The sequence below is a fragment of the Platalea leucorodia genome, assembly GCF_965183815.1.
Source record: "Platalea leucorodia genome assembly, chromosome: 15".
NCBI classification, from domain to species: domain Eukaryota; kingdom Metazoa; phylum Chordata; class Aves; order Pelecaniformes; family Threskiornithidae; genus Platalea; species Platalea leucorodia.
The window spans coordinates 6,158,677-6,175,763 of NC_138837.1; the positions used below are offsets into that span (position 1 = coordinate 6,158,677).

The 17,087-nt window shown below is 58.8% G+C and overlaps 1 protein-coding gene across 2 annotated transcripts in view; it reads right to left on the reverse strand.

The window, feature by feature from the left end:
- Positions 1-3,811: 3,811 nt before the first annotated feature.
- Positions 3,812-17,087, reverse strand: part of ASS1 (argininosuccinate synthase 1) — a 29,190-nt gene continuing 15,914 nt past the window's right edge. For both annotated transcript variants that reach the window (XM_082327818.1, XM_082327819.1), the window contains exons 11-16: positions 15,892-15,976; positions 14,655-14,719; positions 10,311-10,442; positions 6,128-6,284; positions 4,567-4,632; positions 3,812-4,021 (exon numbers count right to left, since the gene is read on the reverse strand). In XM_082327818.1, coding sequence (XP_082183944.1) covers positions 3,967-4,021; positions 4,567-4,632; positions 6,128-6,284; positions 10,311-10,442; positions 14,655-14,719; positions 15,892-15,976 — 560 coding nt within the window. In that variant the 3' untranslated portion in view covers positions 3,812-3,966. The remainder of the gene's footprint in view (positions 4,022-4,566; positions 4,633-6,127; positions 6,285-10,310; positions 10,443-14,654; positions 14,720-15,891; positions 15,977-17,087) is intronic.

Sequence of the window (17,087 nt, forward strand, 5' to 3'; positions counted from 1 at the left end):
AAACAGTCCCTGCCCCAAACAGCAGGATTTTGGCATGACCTTCATGGGACCTGATGGCAGCTCAGCCTCCAAGGGGCCCCCCCAAGCCTCTGGGCCCCCCATTTTGCAGACCACATCTGGGTGCTCCTCACTCCGTGGCCACGTCCAAGCCCCAGGACGCGTTGCCCAAACCTGTGCATTGTTCGGAGTTGTTCTTGGCAACGCTTGCGCTAAAATTCACATGCAATTAGGTAATTACCTCTACCTCCAGAGAAAGGGGAAAATTGATTTTGCCATAGTGATGCAGCAGGCTGCGGTAGCCAGCGTTGGCTGGTCAGCTTGTAAAAACCAGGACTCCCTGGGCATGTACAAAGCCTGCCTGGGCACGACAGCCAGCCGGGCAGGGGAAGGGGAGACCTGCCTCTGCTAGCAATCCCTAGGGATGGGCAAAACGGGCCAAGCCCCATGCGGTGAGCCGTGCCAGGCAGCAAGCACGTTGCCAAAAAAGCCAAATTAACAGCAAGGAACTTTCCCCCCTGCTTTTCCCTGTGGCACACACCTGCCTTCCCACCTACGCTTGCAGGTGGCACTCTGAGGGGTCCACATCCCTCCTGGCATCGTCCCCACATCCTCCTCCTCCTCTCCCTGGGGAAACGCCATCCCTAGGTGAGCGAGGCTGGAGAACATGTCGCCTTCTCTGCTTCGAGCCAGCAAATGTGAGCTGCTGCGGCTGCCTGTGCCATGTGGTGCCACCCTGGGTGCTGGTCCTTCGCCGGGAAGCCCCGACCACAGGTCTGTGCCCCACGGGGCTGGGCTGGAGGCAGCTCTCCCTCACTGGGACCAGCAATAAATTGGACTGCTGCAGCTTTAAAGAAGCATGTCTGCTCCTTGGCTAGCTGCAGGGCTGGTGGCAGCGGGGAGAGCCAGAGGACACCTGCGGAGATCCTGTACAGCTGGGGAAGATTAGCCTTTTCCACTAGACAAGACCCATTACCATGTTCCAATATACCATCACTTCCGCTAGGAGAGCCTGCAGATGAGATATCGATTGCAGTGACCCCGGACAAGCCCTTCCCCAGAGCCTGGGAGGGCGGCAGAGCAGCCCCACGGTATGGCCTGCAGTGCAACGAAGGGGTGCAGCTTCCCAAGGGCATCCCCAGGGACCCCCAGCCCCAGGGTGGCGAGGGGCTGCCTTGGAGCAGACTAGAGCTTGAGCAATGGGTGACGCTGTGTGGGATGCGCAGAAGAGCTTCAAAGCCCAGCGGTGACCCAGGTCCCTTCCCGGGGTCCCTCCAGGGCTCTTCCCAGCCGCATCTCTGCCCTGGGAACGAAGAGCCCCCAGCCCATGCTCGCTGCCCTTACAGCCGGGTGGATGTTGCAGAAACAAGCCTGCCACCTTGAAAGCCCAAAACATTATCCCCAAAATGCCTCTGCTGGGGAGTTACCTGGTGGTTCAGGAACTGCTCACACCATGCCGCTCGCCCACTGCTTTTCCTTCCCGCTGCAACGTGAGGCTGGCAGCCCCAGCCCCTGACATACCTCCCTACGACACGCTGGGGTGGAAGGATGCTGGGAAACTGCAAGGAGGGCAATGAGAAACCACCAAATCATGGGAACTGGAGGGGCTGATGGTAATTAAAGCAGTAAAGTAATTAAACATGTGGTGTTTGACTCATAGCATCCTATTGCTGCAGCCCCTGGTAGCTGCACCAAGGGGAAAGGGCAGGCGCTTGCTGGGTCTTCTCTGTCCTGCGACCCCACGATTTTCAAGAGCTTTTTTCCCTGTGCAAGATTCCCACTGGGTTTGACTTGGCTGTTCGAGTACACTGAGCTCTGCTTTACCAGCATGATGCGCTTTCAGCCCAGTTGGAAGCAGCCGCTGGAAGCTGATACATGCTACTGCTCTAAGGCTGACCACAGCCACGTCCACCACCGCCTCCGAGAGCAACCCCACACTGCCCGAGGAGTCGGAGCTGCCGTGGTTTGCAGCATCCTCTACCCTCAGCCGACGACCTCGCTGCGCATCCCAGCGGGTGCGGCGAGGGATGGGCAACCGGGGCACCCTGGGGTCCACACTCCGAAGTGCTGCAGCGCGGGTGCTGGAGGAGATCCGAGGCCTCGGGGTGAAACGGCTTTTTCCAGCTGATGATTTAAGCACTCCGGGGAGAGGTGGCCCAGCTGGTCTGATGAGCCCTCCCTGAGCACGTCTGGCATTTCTCAAGCATTTGGGCACAAGAAGCTTCTGCTGTGACACATTTTTTTTGTTGTTTTTCCTCCAAAAGAGACATCAGCTCCTCCTTGCACCACGTTCTTTCAAAATCCACTTTGCCAGTGGAGACCTCTGCCACGGCCAGGCCGTGTCGCTGCCAAGGACGGGTGGGCAGGGGAGGTAATGCTTACAGCTTACGGGGCTGCCCGTTGTCCCATGGGCCAGCACAGCATCCTTCCCAGCGTGTGGGAGGACAGCAGCTCTGTTCCCATCTTGTTTTTTGAATGATCCCCGCAGGAGATGGCTCCTGATGAGGTTTCAAGCTCTTTCCCCCACCTGGGAGGGGGCTGCTGTGGGAGGAACAACACAACCCTGCTGACTACCACCACCGTTGCGGGGCTCCGGGACACAGCTCATGAGGGACCCCCACGTGTAGCTGCATTTTCTACGTGGACTTGCTGCTGAAAGCAATGGGCTGTAGGGAACAGGGCGGCCCCACGCAGCCTCCCCCCTCCCCGTGCCCCACGGGGGTCAGACAGGCTTCGCCAGCCCAGAAAACCATTTCTCTCCCCTTGCCTGACAACCCTCCACTGCTTTCTCCTCCCAAGATGGTCGCTGCCAGTAATAGCAGGGAAAGTCACATCCAAGCTGGGAAAATAACATGTTATTTTCCCAGCTGTGATGTCAGAGCTTGTCACGCTCGCCGGCTCGGCAGCGGGGTGGGCAGGGCACGCCTGGACATCCCCGAATGGCCACCGGGCCTGGCTGCTCCCCTGGGGGCTGCAAAAATGTTCCCCTTTTTGGTGGCAGCTCTGCTTTTGCTCCCCAAATGGGTGGGACAGCGGCATGTCCCTGCCACCGGGATGGGGCTGCCCGGTGCCCCGCAGCCATGCCAGGCACCGCAGGATGCAGCATGGGGCTGCATCGCTCCCAGCCCCCGGAGAGCATGTTCCCGGCCTGGGGACACCCACCACGGGGACATCCCAAACCGGGTCCTTCCCCATCCTCGGCGATGCGGAGCAGCAGTGCATCCCGGGTGTTTGCATGGGTTAGAAAGTGTTTTCTGTCCTCCTGCTTCCACCATACGTTTCAGAGCAGGTCTCCCTCACCGAGCCATCCCTGCATCCCGGCCGAGCGCTGCAGCCTGAGCCCCGGGGATGGAGGGACCCGCAGCCCTCCCAGGTGCGATGCGAGAGAATGCCACTGCCCAGCCCGGAGCAAGCACTCCTCTCCTCCTTGCCTCCCACAACACCACTGGAGGATATTTCCCTTGGTTTTCCCTTTTCAACAAGCCCCAAGTCTGCTCTTAAAACGCACTAAACCAAAGGAAGGCTCAAACCTTCTTAACCCATCCCCACCCCCCAGCTCGCCCCTCCGGACCAGCACCGTGCGGGGCGATGTCCCCTGCTCCCCACCTTCACAACAAGGTACCGACAACCCCCTCCACGTCCTTCAGGGGCACTTAATCCATTACAAATTTCACAAAGCCCGGCTCGGGGAAGCGCTGGGCCAGAAGAGCAAACAAACAAGGCAGGAATAAAGCCCGGCTCTCAATGAGCGGACCCAGCGCGTGGCTGGGTTTTTATTTCTTTCCCCACTTCTCCTCCGTCCGACCACCTTTTTTTAATGATTGCATTTCACTTGCCGTCCCGTAACAAAGCCATCACCTCCGCCGTGACTCCGGGGAGACGAGTTACAATTACAAATTACCACCACAATTAGTGCTAGTTCTTAGAGAAATTAGAAAGGGGAGCGGGAGGCTCGCGTGCGATTGATTGCTATTCATCCTGCTTTACGGTGACCTTGCTCTGGAGACGATGATATTCCTTCAGCCTGGAAACCGGATTTAAAAAAAAAAATAATTAATTGTAAATTAACAGTAATAACACACATTTCCTTTCAATTAATTTAAACAGAATGAGGGGGCGTGAAGAGCAGGCATTTGTTAAGGCCTGTACAGTTTAATTATTTTTTTTTCCCACGAGATAATGTAATTAATTTATCTTAGAGGGGTGGGGGGGACATGGCGGATCGGGGAGAACAAAGCAGTTAACAGGCAATGGAAAAATTAAGAGCCCATTATGTAAATGTGGTGTGTTTTACAGCCCCGGAGTTGGGGGGCGGGGAGTATGGTGGGGTCTGAGAAATAAGTAAAATAACGACCGGCTGTGCTGGGGAAGGCTGTAATTAGGCAGGGCTGGTGCTGGGGGGGGGGTGGTTGCACCCCAGCGGTCGCTGGGGGCTCGGGGGAGGCCTGGGTGCACCCCCAGAGCCCGAGCAGGGAAGGGGGCTGCATCCCGCGGGGCAGGGGCGAGCCCCGGGGGTGCTGGGGGCTTTTCCCCCCCGCTCGGGGAGGGTCCCGCCTCGACCCCACAGACCTCAGCGAGTTGATGTTGATGAAGCCGGTGGCATCGGCGGGCTCGTAGTCCCCTTGCACGTTCATGCTGTGGAGAGAAAGGCACCGTCATGGGGATGGGGGTCCCAGGGCAGGCTTGGGGCTGCCTTTTGGGAAGAGAGAGGACACGGGTGACCCTGGAAGCAGCTGCTCCCCTGGGTCAGTGCCCACTGCCACCCCTCCTCAGCTGCCCATGGCTGGGGGGGCTCAGGGCAGGGTCCCCGCCAGCCCCCGGGAAAGGGCACGTGGCCTCGGGAGCAGCAGAGCCACAGGGCCACCCCGACGGCCACCCCTGGGCTCTCCAGGGCCCTGCTGGAGACACAGCCCCAAATTTCCCTCCGTGGTCCCTCATGTGCATCATCACCCTTCCTCCCTGCGCTCTTGCATCAAGCAGGGCTGCTCGCCCTGCCCCAGAGCCGTCTCCTGAGCATGGCTGTCCCATGCCAGGCAGGGACACTGCCCCGGGTCCCGGGCAGGGGACGCTGCCCGGGGAGGGCAGCGGTGCTGGAGGACACCCCTGGCTCCAACGGGGTTTATGGCCACAGCGGCCGGTGCCTCGGTACAACACCGAGCGCATCCCCCTCCCCAAAGGCAGCAGCCACCCACCGAATCCCAACTTCGATGGTTTCCTACATCCCCAAAACACACGGCTCATTTCCCAGAAACCGCAAACCTTAAAAGAGGAAGGGGGGGGGAGAAATAAAGAAGATAAAAAAAAAAGAAAGAGTTTACAATGATTTTACCTCCCCTGACGGGCTACAGAAAAACCTCTGTGCTTTTATTTTTGCTCATTCGAGTGGTTCTGACCTGCTCTATAATTATGTTACTTTCTACCTACTGTGCAGAGGCATTTCCACACAGCTCTGCCTCTCACAGCTTTCTCTCGGGTTCCTGTGACGCCGTCACTCAAAGGCTTTCAAACCAGCGATGTAGAAATCAAAAAGAAAAGGAAAATGGTTGGAGACGCAGGGAGAATAAGTGCCCCTGCTTTTCTCTCCCTCTCTCTTTTTCCTCTGTCCCACCCCCCTCCATCCTCCTTTTTTTTCTTCCCTCTTTTTTTATTTATTTTTTTTTATACTTTATTCATTTAATCTCTCCAAGTGAGAGCGCAAAGCATAATGAAGGGTTGGGACGGATTATTAGGAGCTGTTGATTTTGAGGGGGAGGGAAGGGGGGAAAAAAAGCCAGAGAAGAGAAAGAGAGAAGATAATTTGACATTTACTCCGACTGATCTAAACTCATTCGGGTGTATTTATGGCTTATAAAGTGTTTAGAGAGATTGAAAGGGGTTGAGGGAGGGCGGGGGGGGGAGTGAGTGAGAGAGAAAACAACGTGAAGAAAAAGGAAAAGCTGGAGGAAAAAAATAGTATTGACTTGAAAACAGGGCTCTTGCTTCGGCCAGGCGCTGGGCTGGGAGGACACTGTCCCTGGTGTCACCAGGGATGGGACAGGATGGGATGGGATGGAGTGGGACAGGATTGGGAGGGATGGGATGCTCTCTGCCACCACCCCTGCCCACCCCGGCCCCCCCAAACCCCACTCACCTCACCAGCTCCTCGTTGTACAGCGACCGCGGTGACTCCCTGCCCAGGATGTAGACCTGGCCCTTGAAGACGGAGAGGTGCACGGTGCCCACCACCGCCTCCTGCGAGCGCCCGATGCACTCCCGGAGGAACTCGCACTCGGGGCTGTGCCAGAAGCCTGCGGGCAGGAGGCAGCGTCAGGGGGGGGCCGGGGTGCCCCAGGGTGCCCATGCAGGGTGGTCCCCCCAGGTGAAGTCCTGCAAGGCAGACTCTAATAATTTACAAGGGAAGGGAGGCGGTCACGGGACTGGGAGAGGTGCCAGGACACCCAGGTTCAGCTCTGAGTGATGGAGACCCCATGTGTGTCCCTTCCCCTCGCTGGCCCTCGGGTCCCCACCCGGGAGAGGAGGCTGGAACCAGCTGCTGGAGAAGAGGCAGCGGGGCTGTTCTCCTTCCAGCTCCTCCGGGTGGGGGGCCCTCATGGAAATTAAAAGCTTCGTTAAGTTATTATGGAACTGCCACTCAAGAACCAGCATCTTGGGAGGGTCATGTGGAGACAGACAGGCGGACACAGAATCTGGGGGGGAACCAGCTCCCGGGGATGAGCTGCTCTCCCCTGGGACAGGCAGGGCAGGGATCGGCCCCGAAGGGCCAACCCCGACTGTGGGCTCTGCTTGGGGGCACGCAGCCCCCACAGCAACACTTTGCCCCCGGGCAGCCCTGGGAAGGAAACCCCCCCTGGCTATGGGAGTCCCAGCAGGGCAGGCCCCCCAGCCCGCTTCCATGCTCCGTCCCCTGCGGGATGCGGAGCAGAGCTCTCCCCCCAGGTGACACAGCCGGGGCTGACCCCGGGGCTGTATCAGCCGTCGGGGCACAGACGTCTCAGCAGCCCCGGGTGGGCTCACCTCCTGGCCCTTCCTAGGGCAGCAGGGCTCTGCTTTCCCCCACCGCTGCGCTCCCCCCGTCACCGCTTGCGGTTTAACTTGTTCCCCCCCGCCTTTGGAGCGAGGGCCTGGTGGGATGCAGGGAACGGGTGCCAGCACCCACCCAAAGCTCCATCTAACCGTGACCACAGCAAGCGCCTCCTCCTCCTGCCCCAGCTCCGGCCAGCACAGCAGCCCCCCAGCACCCCAAGCCCCCGGCAGCGGGGCTGAAGCCCGGGCTGGGCGCTGGGGTGATGGGCATTCACACCGTGGCCCCCCAAAACGCATCCTGCGGGAGCAGCCATTGGCACTGCCATCCACCGAGGCCACCATGGGAGCACAGAGGGGCTGTGGCCCTGCCTGCCGCCCCTGTGCCCCCTCTTGTCCCTAAGCGGGGTAATTAGCCAGGGAGCCCTCGAGACCTGGAATAAAGCCTGGGAGATGGAGAGGGAGATAGAGGAGGAGAGAGAAAGAGCCCATTCACCGCCCTCCGGTCATCCCCAGGTTTTATCTCTCCCATCGCCCTCCCGCTCACACACCGGTGCCCTCTCACCTTTCCCTTCCCAGCTGGGCTCCGGGGCCGAAGCCATTGAAGAAACAAACAATTTCTTTTGTTGTTTGGCCTCGCCAGCCCCGAGCGGGGCCGTATCCTGCAGCCTTGTCCCTGGGATCTGCATAGCCCTGCACTGAGGCACGGCATCAAAGCCCTGCAACCTCCCAGGGCCAAAAGCATCTCCCTGACCCAGACCCCCTCCACCACCCCACCGCGGCATGGCCGGGGAGTTTGGGGACCCCTTCCCTGCAATCGGCGCTGCCATGCAGGCAGGGACCCCACCTCTGGGCAAATACACCCCTCTTTTTGGTAACCACCCTCCAGGTACAACCGTTCAAACATCAGGATTGATGTACGGCTGTTGCATCCCCATAAAAATAAACCCGAGACACATTAAAATAATAACCAGCTACTTAAATCCTGACTCTGACAGCTCCAGGTGCGAGGAAGCATCCCCCCCTCCTCGCCCCCCACCGCAGACACATTCCCCACGGGAAGCGATCCCCCTTAATGACCTTCCCACCTTGTAACCAGGATCCTGCCCTAATCACGGCGGGCAGGGGGACAATGGCATTTCCGCACCTGGCCGTACCTGCGGGACGCGAGCTGGCTTCAAAGCCACCCCTCCACAATGGGATCAATGGGGACGGGGGGAAGATAAACACTAATTCACCTAAAATCAGGGACTAGTTGCAATAATGAGGTGTTAAAGGAAGGTGAGCTTGAAAGCCTGGCCTCTGGCAGGGGGACCTGCGGGTGCTGCACCCCGTTGGGGTTGTTCCTTGGGTTCGGGCTCGGCTGCCAGGAAAGCCCAGGGCCAGGCTGAAAATCCCCAGGGATTCAGCATCTGGAGCCAGGGAAACAGCAGCCTTCGCCTGGCAGAGGTGGGGAGGGAGAAGTGAGACCACGATTCTGTGAGTGGTTCTTTAATCTCGTGGCTTCACAACAAGTGGGTGGTTAGAAATAAACAACCAGGTTTATGCTTAAACTGAAAAAAAAAGAAAGTCAAAATAAAGGCAGCCCAGGACAAAGTCTAACAAAAATAGCCAGAGGCAGGAGTGGCATCAGAGGGTGAATTAAGGCAGGGGCTGTGATTCAAGGGGAAGGTAATCGAGACTTCTGCAGCCCCAGAGGCCCTCACCCTGCCGGGGCCCTAAAATACAGTTTAAGCAGCAAAGGGGCTTGGGCATTAAATGCCAGTTGCTGAGGAAGATGCAGGAGGGAACGTCCTCAGAGGGGAAGGGGCCAAGGAAGAGCACGGGCATCAAAAACTGCAGGGGATAAGACAGCCTGACCCAGTCCCACTGGATCTGCTGCTGCCCAAAGCCTGAGCTTCTGGAGTCAGGTTATTTCCAGGGGGGGATCACCGCCATGGTTAGAGAGCAATGCCTGAAAAGGGATGGGAGGAGGAACTGGGAGGCTGAGAAATCAGGACATATGAAAGAAAAAAGCGTTGTTTGGCCGAGGGGCAGGAAATCTCCCCGGTGTGGGGTCTCCAGGGACGTCAGCTCTGAAGCGGGCAGGAGATGGAGGAAGAGCCGGGGCACGGGGGTGCACTGCTGCACTTGGAGTCGTGCTGTGGGCAGCGGGGTTTTGAGCACAACTACAAAATTTTGGGTTATCCTGCTTCTTTCAACTTAGCACCAACAACCGAGCCAGGGTTGATCCCCGGAGCAGACCCCGGGGCAGTGCTGACATCCCCTCCCGGGGGTGCCATTCCCGGCCCCCCCCGGGGCAGCAGCCTCATGGGCCATGGCAGGCTGCTCCCTGCAGCACCCAGCCCAGCAGCGCAGGGGGGACTGAGCTGAGACCCCTCAAACTCAGCCCACGTGGGTGGCTGAGCAGACCCGCACCGGAGCCGCTGGGTGCATCACAGGAGGAAGAGCAAAGAGCTTTATGTCCGTCCCTACCTGTGGGTGCAAGCCAGCGTCCCCTTGTCCCTTAGGGCTGCCAGCCCAGCCCGGCAGCGCTGTCCTGGCCCGGGCCTGGCTGCGCTGGGAGCGGCTGGAAGCCCCTGCTGCAGCCCCCAGCAAAGCCACAACCCGCAGTGCCCCTGTGTGGGCTGCGCACCGCATAGCACGGCCCGGACCCTCCTGTCCCCTCCCGCAGCCCCCCAGCCCCGCTGGCCAGGGCCACGGCACCCGGAGAGCCCCCTGCGCCATGCACCCCTGGGCTTGCCCCCGCCAGGGCTTGGGGACAGGCCTCCGGCTTCAAACCCCACCGTGGGGACGGCCGTGCTGGGAGCTTGGGTGCTGGCGTGCCCCATATCCCGGTGTGCTCCGGTCCCATGGGGCGAGGACAGGCGGAGAGATGGAGGGGGTGGGAGGGGAGAGTTGGGGAAAGGTGATGGGGGGGGGCACAAAGGGACAGTGAATTACAGCCTGAGAGACATCCGAATGTGTTGGATGGGATGAAGCGGTGGCACCGGGCTGGGAGAGATGCTGGGAGCATCCCCCACCAGCAAGGTGGAAGGCAGCATCGCCTCCCGAAGGCAGGCATGGAGCCCCTCCGGCACAAAAACAGGCAGAGCGCGGGGTCGAGCTCAGCCTTCGGCACAAGCAAACCCCTCTTTTCCCCCATGAGTAGCCTCAAAATCCACACCTGAATTTTACAGCCCTAAGCACGTGTACCAGCAGGACCTGCAGCCTCCGGTAGCAACGAGGGAGGAGGATGAGGAGGGCTGGGAGGATGCTGCGGCAGCAGGGCCAGGCCGAAGGACCGTACGTACCATTGTACACCAGCTCGGAGAATTTCAAGGCGAGCCCCTGCTTGATTTTCCGTACTTCCCGGTCCATGGTGAAGGCCTCGATATCTAAATGCGCATGGTATAGGATCGTTCCCGCTGGGGTCTCATAGATACCTAGCCATTTTTCCAGGCAGGGGGAAAAGCAGAAAAAGAGAGAGAAACGAATGAGACCAAAACTGTCAGCAAATGACAAAAAATAATGATTTGGCTGACAGAAGGAGCTGTGGTCGAGCGCATTCAGTCCCAGCTTGCTGTAAAATGCATCTGTCATTATATTCATGCTGGGGCCGAGACAGTCCACTCCGCACCTTGCGGAGAAAATTTCTAGATTCCCCTCTTTGAAGAGGCACTCTGACGAGGCTAAATGACAGGGTTTGGGAACCGATCCCCCCACCGATCCGTGCCCAACGGTCTGCAGCTGAAAACCTGTAATTAAAGGAACGACGCGGGGCACAGGCACGGGGAGCGGAGGGCCTGAAATACCCTCCTCTCCCCTCGGCTGGCGAGAAAGAGCCCCGCGCGTCCGCTGCGAAGCAATGAGGCTACCTGGGGGTTGGGAGGGCAACCTCGTTTGGGGCTGGCAGGGCCCCCCCTCTGGTCCCTTGCCGCCTGCCCCCCCATCGCACGAGGCCTGGGGATGGAGGGATGCTTGATTATTTCGGCGATGGGGACTAACGCTGCGGGCGAGCTGCTCCCTTTGTTCCAGCCGCTCCGGGCTTATTTGCTGCATAACATGTTTACTTGGTGTTTAAATGCACGGGTGGCCACGCGGTGCTCCGCTCCAGGTGGGATGCGGGTGGGAAGCCGGTGGGGAAACGCTGAGCTAGTCCGGCAGCAAACACATGGCGGGCAGGGCTGTAACCTGCCCATGGCCAGGGCTGTTCCACCAGCACGTCCCTGTCCCCTGCCCGCCCTTGGGGATGGTCCCCTCCCAACGGCAGGCATCTGTGCTACGTCACGGCCATAGGAATGGCAAAGGGCAGCCACAGGTTGGGTTTTGCTGGCACACAAAGAAAGCCCGTAGGAAGCCATCCCTGCCGAAGGGCACACGTCCCCAGCCAGCCCCAGCCCCGAGAGGGGGTGAGGGGAGCCCACGGGGCTGTCATGGGGGCTCAAACCTGCACCGGGCTCTGCCCGCTCAGTGCCCTGGAGTGCGGCAGAGGCTGAAGCGGGATCCCATCCCGGGGTGGCCACAGGTCCCACGGACACGGCAGGAGCCCTATCTACCACGGCAGCCCAAGCCACTTCCATCAAACCTCATCCCTACCAGGGTCCATGGTCTCAGCATCCTACAGGCACGGGACGGGTCTCTGTCCCAAAGGAGAGCCACCCCCTCCTCGCAGGCCACCCCAGCAATGTTGTGGCCCGGTCCCCGGGGGCAGGTCATGGGGTGCTCACTGAGCACCCATCCCCACGGGGCTGCGGGAGGATACAGCCGAGTTAACTCCAAAAACCAGTCGTCCCATAACCATACAGCCTCCCCATAACCATACAGCCGTCCCCCTGCGCCCCTGTCCCATGGCGGCGGCACAGGGGCGCAGAGGGCTGCCGTATGCCCCCTCCAGCCCCCGACCGTGAAGCTAACAAACACAATTAATATTCCTTCTGCTTCCCCTTAGGAGTTGTGAAAGCCAATTCGGGCTGACCAAAGGTTTGTGTCTCGGTGCCCACCTCCTGCCTGTCTGCCTGTACCTCTGCCTGTCCCGTTCAACCTGACGCTAGAGGACCGGGGACCGGAGCAGCATGACAGCCGGGGCGGAGGGGAGGGGAGCTGACAGCCGTGCTCCCAGCCTCGCCACTGAGGAGACAAGAGACACCTTCAAAGTGACACTCGCAGCGTCTCCAAGTGTCTATTTTCATCTCCCCGTGTTTACAGGAAAAAGACAGAGGTGTCAGCACTGCAGCCTGGCGAAGCTTCAATCACCCCGTAATTACCGCTGGGGAAGGGGGGGACCGGAGCAGGGGGGTATGGGGGGGCCAGCCAAGGAGACAGCTGCCGCTGCTTAAAATTTTCTAATTTGTAACCTCGGCTGTCAGTTCACCTCCATCCGAGCAATTTTGCTGTGCTGAGTGCGGGCTGTCACTTCCGACAGCATCCGCAGGACAGGACGGGATGCGGTGGCTTCCCGAGGGGAAGGGGAGGGCGATGCTGCCCAGGGGAAGGTGCTGCCCAAATTTCCCCTGCTGGACCAGGGCTGAGGCTGAGCATGGCCTGGGATGGGTTGGTCACAGGGAAGGGGTTTTCCACTTTCCTCTTCCATCTGCTCAGCACATCAAGGGGAGGAAAAAGGAAAAAGGAGGAGGAAAAGCCCCAGCCCAAGGCAGTGCTTGGCTCTTTTGCCAGCGGCCGTCCCCTCCTTCCCACTTTGTCCCCACTGATTTCATTTACTTCACTTAATTAGCCCCCCTTTGGAGTTAAAAAGATAATTTGATAATGAGGATGTGAAAAGGCGGGAGAGGCAAGGCCGGGCTCCTGCTCTCAGCCAAGAGACCCCGGCTGAGCCACAGCCCCTCCGGCCGGCTGCAGCGCTGCTCCCCGGCACCCCGCAATTACCCACCCTCCTACCACTAAAACAAATACGGCAAAAGCGAGTTAATAGGGCTTAAAAGGCTGGCGCAGGCATGCTCAGCTCGCCCCTTGCCCATTAGACCTTAACGAAGTTCAATTAGGAGCTTAGTAAAAATCAATGCAAATGAATTTTTCTCTTCCCTGACTCCCTGGTTCCCGGAGGTGAGGGAGAGGAGGCACCTGATGGGAGCCTTCGCTGCCACCTCTACGGCTGTGGAGGGCTCTTGCTGTGCTGCTGACTGCCCGTGCCTCAGTTTCCCCTGCAGAGCAGGGGGTCCCTGCGAAGAAGGGGTCCCTGTGCTGCCCCGAGGAGCCCCGAGATGGTGGGAGCAAACAGCCACAGGGGCCACCGCACGCTGCTGGGATTTAAGGGATCATCTCTTCCCACCTGCGAGCCCAGGTCCTGTCTCCTGTCCCGTTGACTCTAACCCCATTTGGGGTCCAAAATGCTCCTGCAGAGCAGTGGTGGGGCCACCCCGAGCTGCCCTGCACCCCAAAACCCCCGGGGGAGGCAGGTACCAGCAACAGCCTCCTGCTCCAGCTCCCTCCCGTCCCAGCTCTCCATCTCTCAGAGCAGATTTTGGAGAGGTTTCTGCTAATCCCAAAAAGCAAAACCAGGGGCAGGATCCTGCTCAAAGCAAGGGGGAAAACCCATCGCCAAGGTCTTGTCCCCGCGGCGCGCGCACCCCCGCTGTCCCCAGAAAGCCCCGTCCTCCCACGTCTGCCGGCGCACAAACGCGGCAGCGATCGCAATGGCAGTGTCATGCAGGAGACAGACATGACAGTTAAATGGGGTTTAGAGAAATTATTAAATGCTGGAAGGGTCACTAGAGCATGTCAGTGGCTGTTAAAAAAATAAAATAGATTTTGACAAATTACTCAGCATCCTGCATGCAAATGCGCAGGCTGGCGTGTGCGGTTTGGGGTTGGGGTTTTTTTTTTTCCTTCTTTCGGTTTTAATTTGATTATTCAAACTCAGATCAAATGATTTGGGGTTTTGTTTCTCGTCTTTTGTGGCTGATGCTTTTGCAAAGGGGCCAGCGCGCTGCGGCGGGGAGGGAGACGGCGGGCTGAGTCTTATCAAAATATTTGCTGATTCCCTGCGTGAAGGGCAAGTTTAAAGAAAGAGAGCATCTAATTAGGTATTAATGAGATTTAAAACAAAAGAGAGGGGGCAAGGAGATGGGAAATTAGTCTAAGCCCTCTCGTTACTTAGTTCTGCATGGGGCAGCTCGCTGCCTCCAGAGATTTCCAATGAAGCTGATCCTAATGGATGATCAATACTAAGAGTCACAGCCTCAAAACACATAGATAAATCAAAGAATTGGCTTTAAAAAAAAACCCTCAGTGACTTGCATCAGCCTCCTGCGCTTTGTACCTGCATTATACAGCCTTGCACTCTCCAGGACCTCCCGTGAGCATCCTCCCATGCAAGCCCGCAGCCTGGCATTTTTTCCCACTGGGGACAGGTCTCACCTGAGACCTGGGGTCTCTGGTGACACTGGGACCCCGCGGCTGGTGCAAACAGTGGCACTGGCAGCGAGCGGGCAGCTGCCTTCATGAGAGACCAGTGGGAACTCCCTGTCACAGGGAAATCTCTGTCAAAAGCTGATGAGAAGGGAGCAGTTGAGGGCTGCTGGCATGGCCTGAGCCAGAGCACCCCAGCAATGCTGAGCATCCACCATGTCCCACCAGGGCTTTCCCTTTTTTTGCTGTTTTTAGGGCAGGGACCTGACTGCCAGCTGGCGGCTGCTCACCTCTGGACTTCATCCCGACAAAGCGGTTCTCCACGATGTCGATGCGCCCAACGCCGTGCTTGCCCCTGTGGAGGAGAAGGGAGGTTGCAGCAGCCCCAGCCCCGCAGCGGGACGCAGGCAGCCACGAGAGGTGGGTTGAGGGGGGGGACAAGGAGGGGCAAACCCCAAATGACAGCATGGCCAGCATCTGAGCAGCACTGGCGACCATTGGTAGTGACCCCCGGATAGGATGGGTGACAAGGAGATGGATTTTCTCTCCTTTTCCCCTCCTCTTTGCTGTGCCACCAGCCTCTCCATCCTCACTCGCTGCTGGGGCTGACAGTGCCGCAGGCAGCCGTGGCACATGGGCCACTGGAAAATAAACCGGGCAAGGGGACAGGACACGCTGCAGCTATATTCCCGATGGCTGAAGTAACTTTAAAACCACTTAATTAACATTTAAAAAGAGAACTACATGAAAAAGTTCATTCCCATTCAGCACAGGGGAGATAAAGGCAGAGGCACAAAGAAGGATGGCCGGGGACTGGGTGGCACTTGGCACAGGGTGGGAGGAGTGGGTGCCCTCATGGGCGCTGCCGTATTTTTGGGCAAGCCCCTGGGGATGGCTCTGCCCAGCGGCAGCAGAAACCAGGCGAGGGGTGGCACAGGGCAGAAACCCCCGAAGGAGCTGCTGCTGCGGAGGCAGGGGGAAGGCCCGGCAATGGACCCAGTCAGCACATCTCCATGCCCCAGAAAAGCCAACTCCCCACCCAAAAGGGACACTGAGCCCCCTCGGGCAGGCAGGGAGAGGCAATGCCCCCTGGGACGCAGGAGCTGGGGGTCCAGGGCTGAACTGGGAGCAGGGCAAAGGGTGCCCTGCAGGCAAGGGGTGCCCCAGGGCTGAGCCCCCGCTGCAGGCAGGGCAGCCCTCACCCAACCGTGTGGCCAGGGCAGGCGGTAAATGCGCAGGGTGTTAATAAGACTTCTTGGCCCTTCTCGTGCACAGCAAGCATAAACCGTAAATACCCCCGTGCTCCTGGCCTTGGTGCCCAGTTCTGCTTGCTGGCATGAATGGCACAACTGGGACCCAACTGGGACCCAGCTGGGACCATCGCATCCTCACACTGCTGACCACCATCCCTGGGCTCATCGGGATGTGCCTGCTGTGAGCATCCCGCTTCCACCCCACCCTGGGGACCCTGCCCTCGTCCCCGCTGCCAGCCAGCGGGCAGGTGGCGGGGGACAGCGTGGCACTCACGCGATGTCGTTCAGGTACACGAAGAGCTCCAGGGCCGAGCAACGAGTGGCTCCGTCCCCGGCGTTGGTGACCTTCACGGGGACACCTGCGGAGGCGGGGAGGGAGGACGGGCAGGATCAGCCGGTGTCAGGATCCCCCCGGAACATCACCCCGCGGGCGTTAAATAGATGTGACAGATATGAACTCTAAATAACTTCTTAAAAAGGCATATCCAAGCTGGTGCGGGGGGGAGGCGAGGGGAGGGGGACCCACCTCGGGAGAGAAGTGAAATAAATAAATAAAAAAAGGCCATAAAAACGTCCCCCCTCCTTTTCCCCTGTCCTCTCCCTCTCTCTTTTTTAGGGCCTGTGAAATTGCAACCAGGCCCTTAACTAATTGAATTTCACGCTCGGCAATTGTCTTATGGCACAGCACCTTCTGTCCCACCAGCCCCTGCCAGGGGGGGCTGACAAATGTGTCCCCCACCCTGCCAGCACGGGGGGTGTCTGGGGGGGACCCCCACACCGGGGCACGGCTGCTCGCACACGCACGCACACGCACCCCGCGGCGGGGTGCTCCCCGCCATGAATTAATTATTGCACCTCTTTTTTTTTTTTTCCCCCTCTTTTTCCCTTAAATTTTTTTTTTAAGGGCGCTGGGCAGGAGCGGGGCGGGTTGCGGGGGGATGCTGAATAGAAAGAGGCATTTTTCTTTAGCGGTGTGAAATGAGCAATAAATGTATTAGGAAGCTGACAAGGGGGCTGCGGGGCCCACAAAGAAAAGCGGTGCGGAGTTGGAGGCTAATCCCCCCTCCATCTGCCCTCCTCATTACCATTTAACGCACTATCAGTTGCCAATCAGCCTCAATGCCTCCCTTTCTAGTCTTTATTACGAAGGCGCCCGCAAGAGCCCTGTCTAGTGATGGAGGCTGTCAGCTCCCCCCCCCGGCCCCCCCTAAACCCCCTATTTTCCAGGGGTTTATAAACTCAGTTGTAAATTGCTATTAAATGTAACTCGCGGCAATAATGAACCCTAAGCTGCTTCTCGGCGCGGGCCCCCCCTCCGCGCCCTCCCCTCGCCCCGGCTCTTTCTATTCGCATCCTCCGCCGGGGTATTGGCCGGGGTCCGCTCGGCGGAGAGCCGACGTTGTCGGGGCCGTTGTTGGCGAAAGCTGCTTAGCCTTTAAAATAGTTAATAATTAGATTAAAACTTCAAAT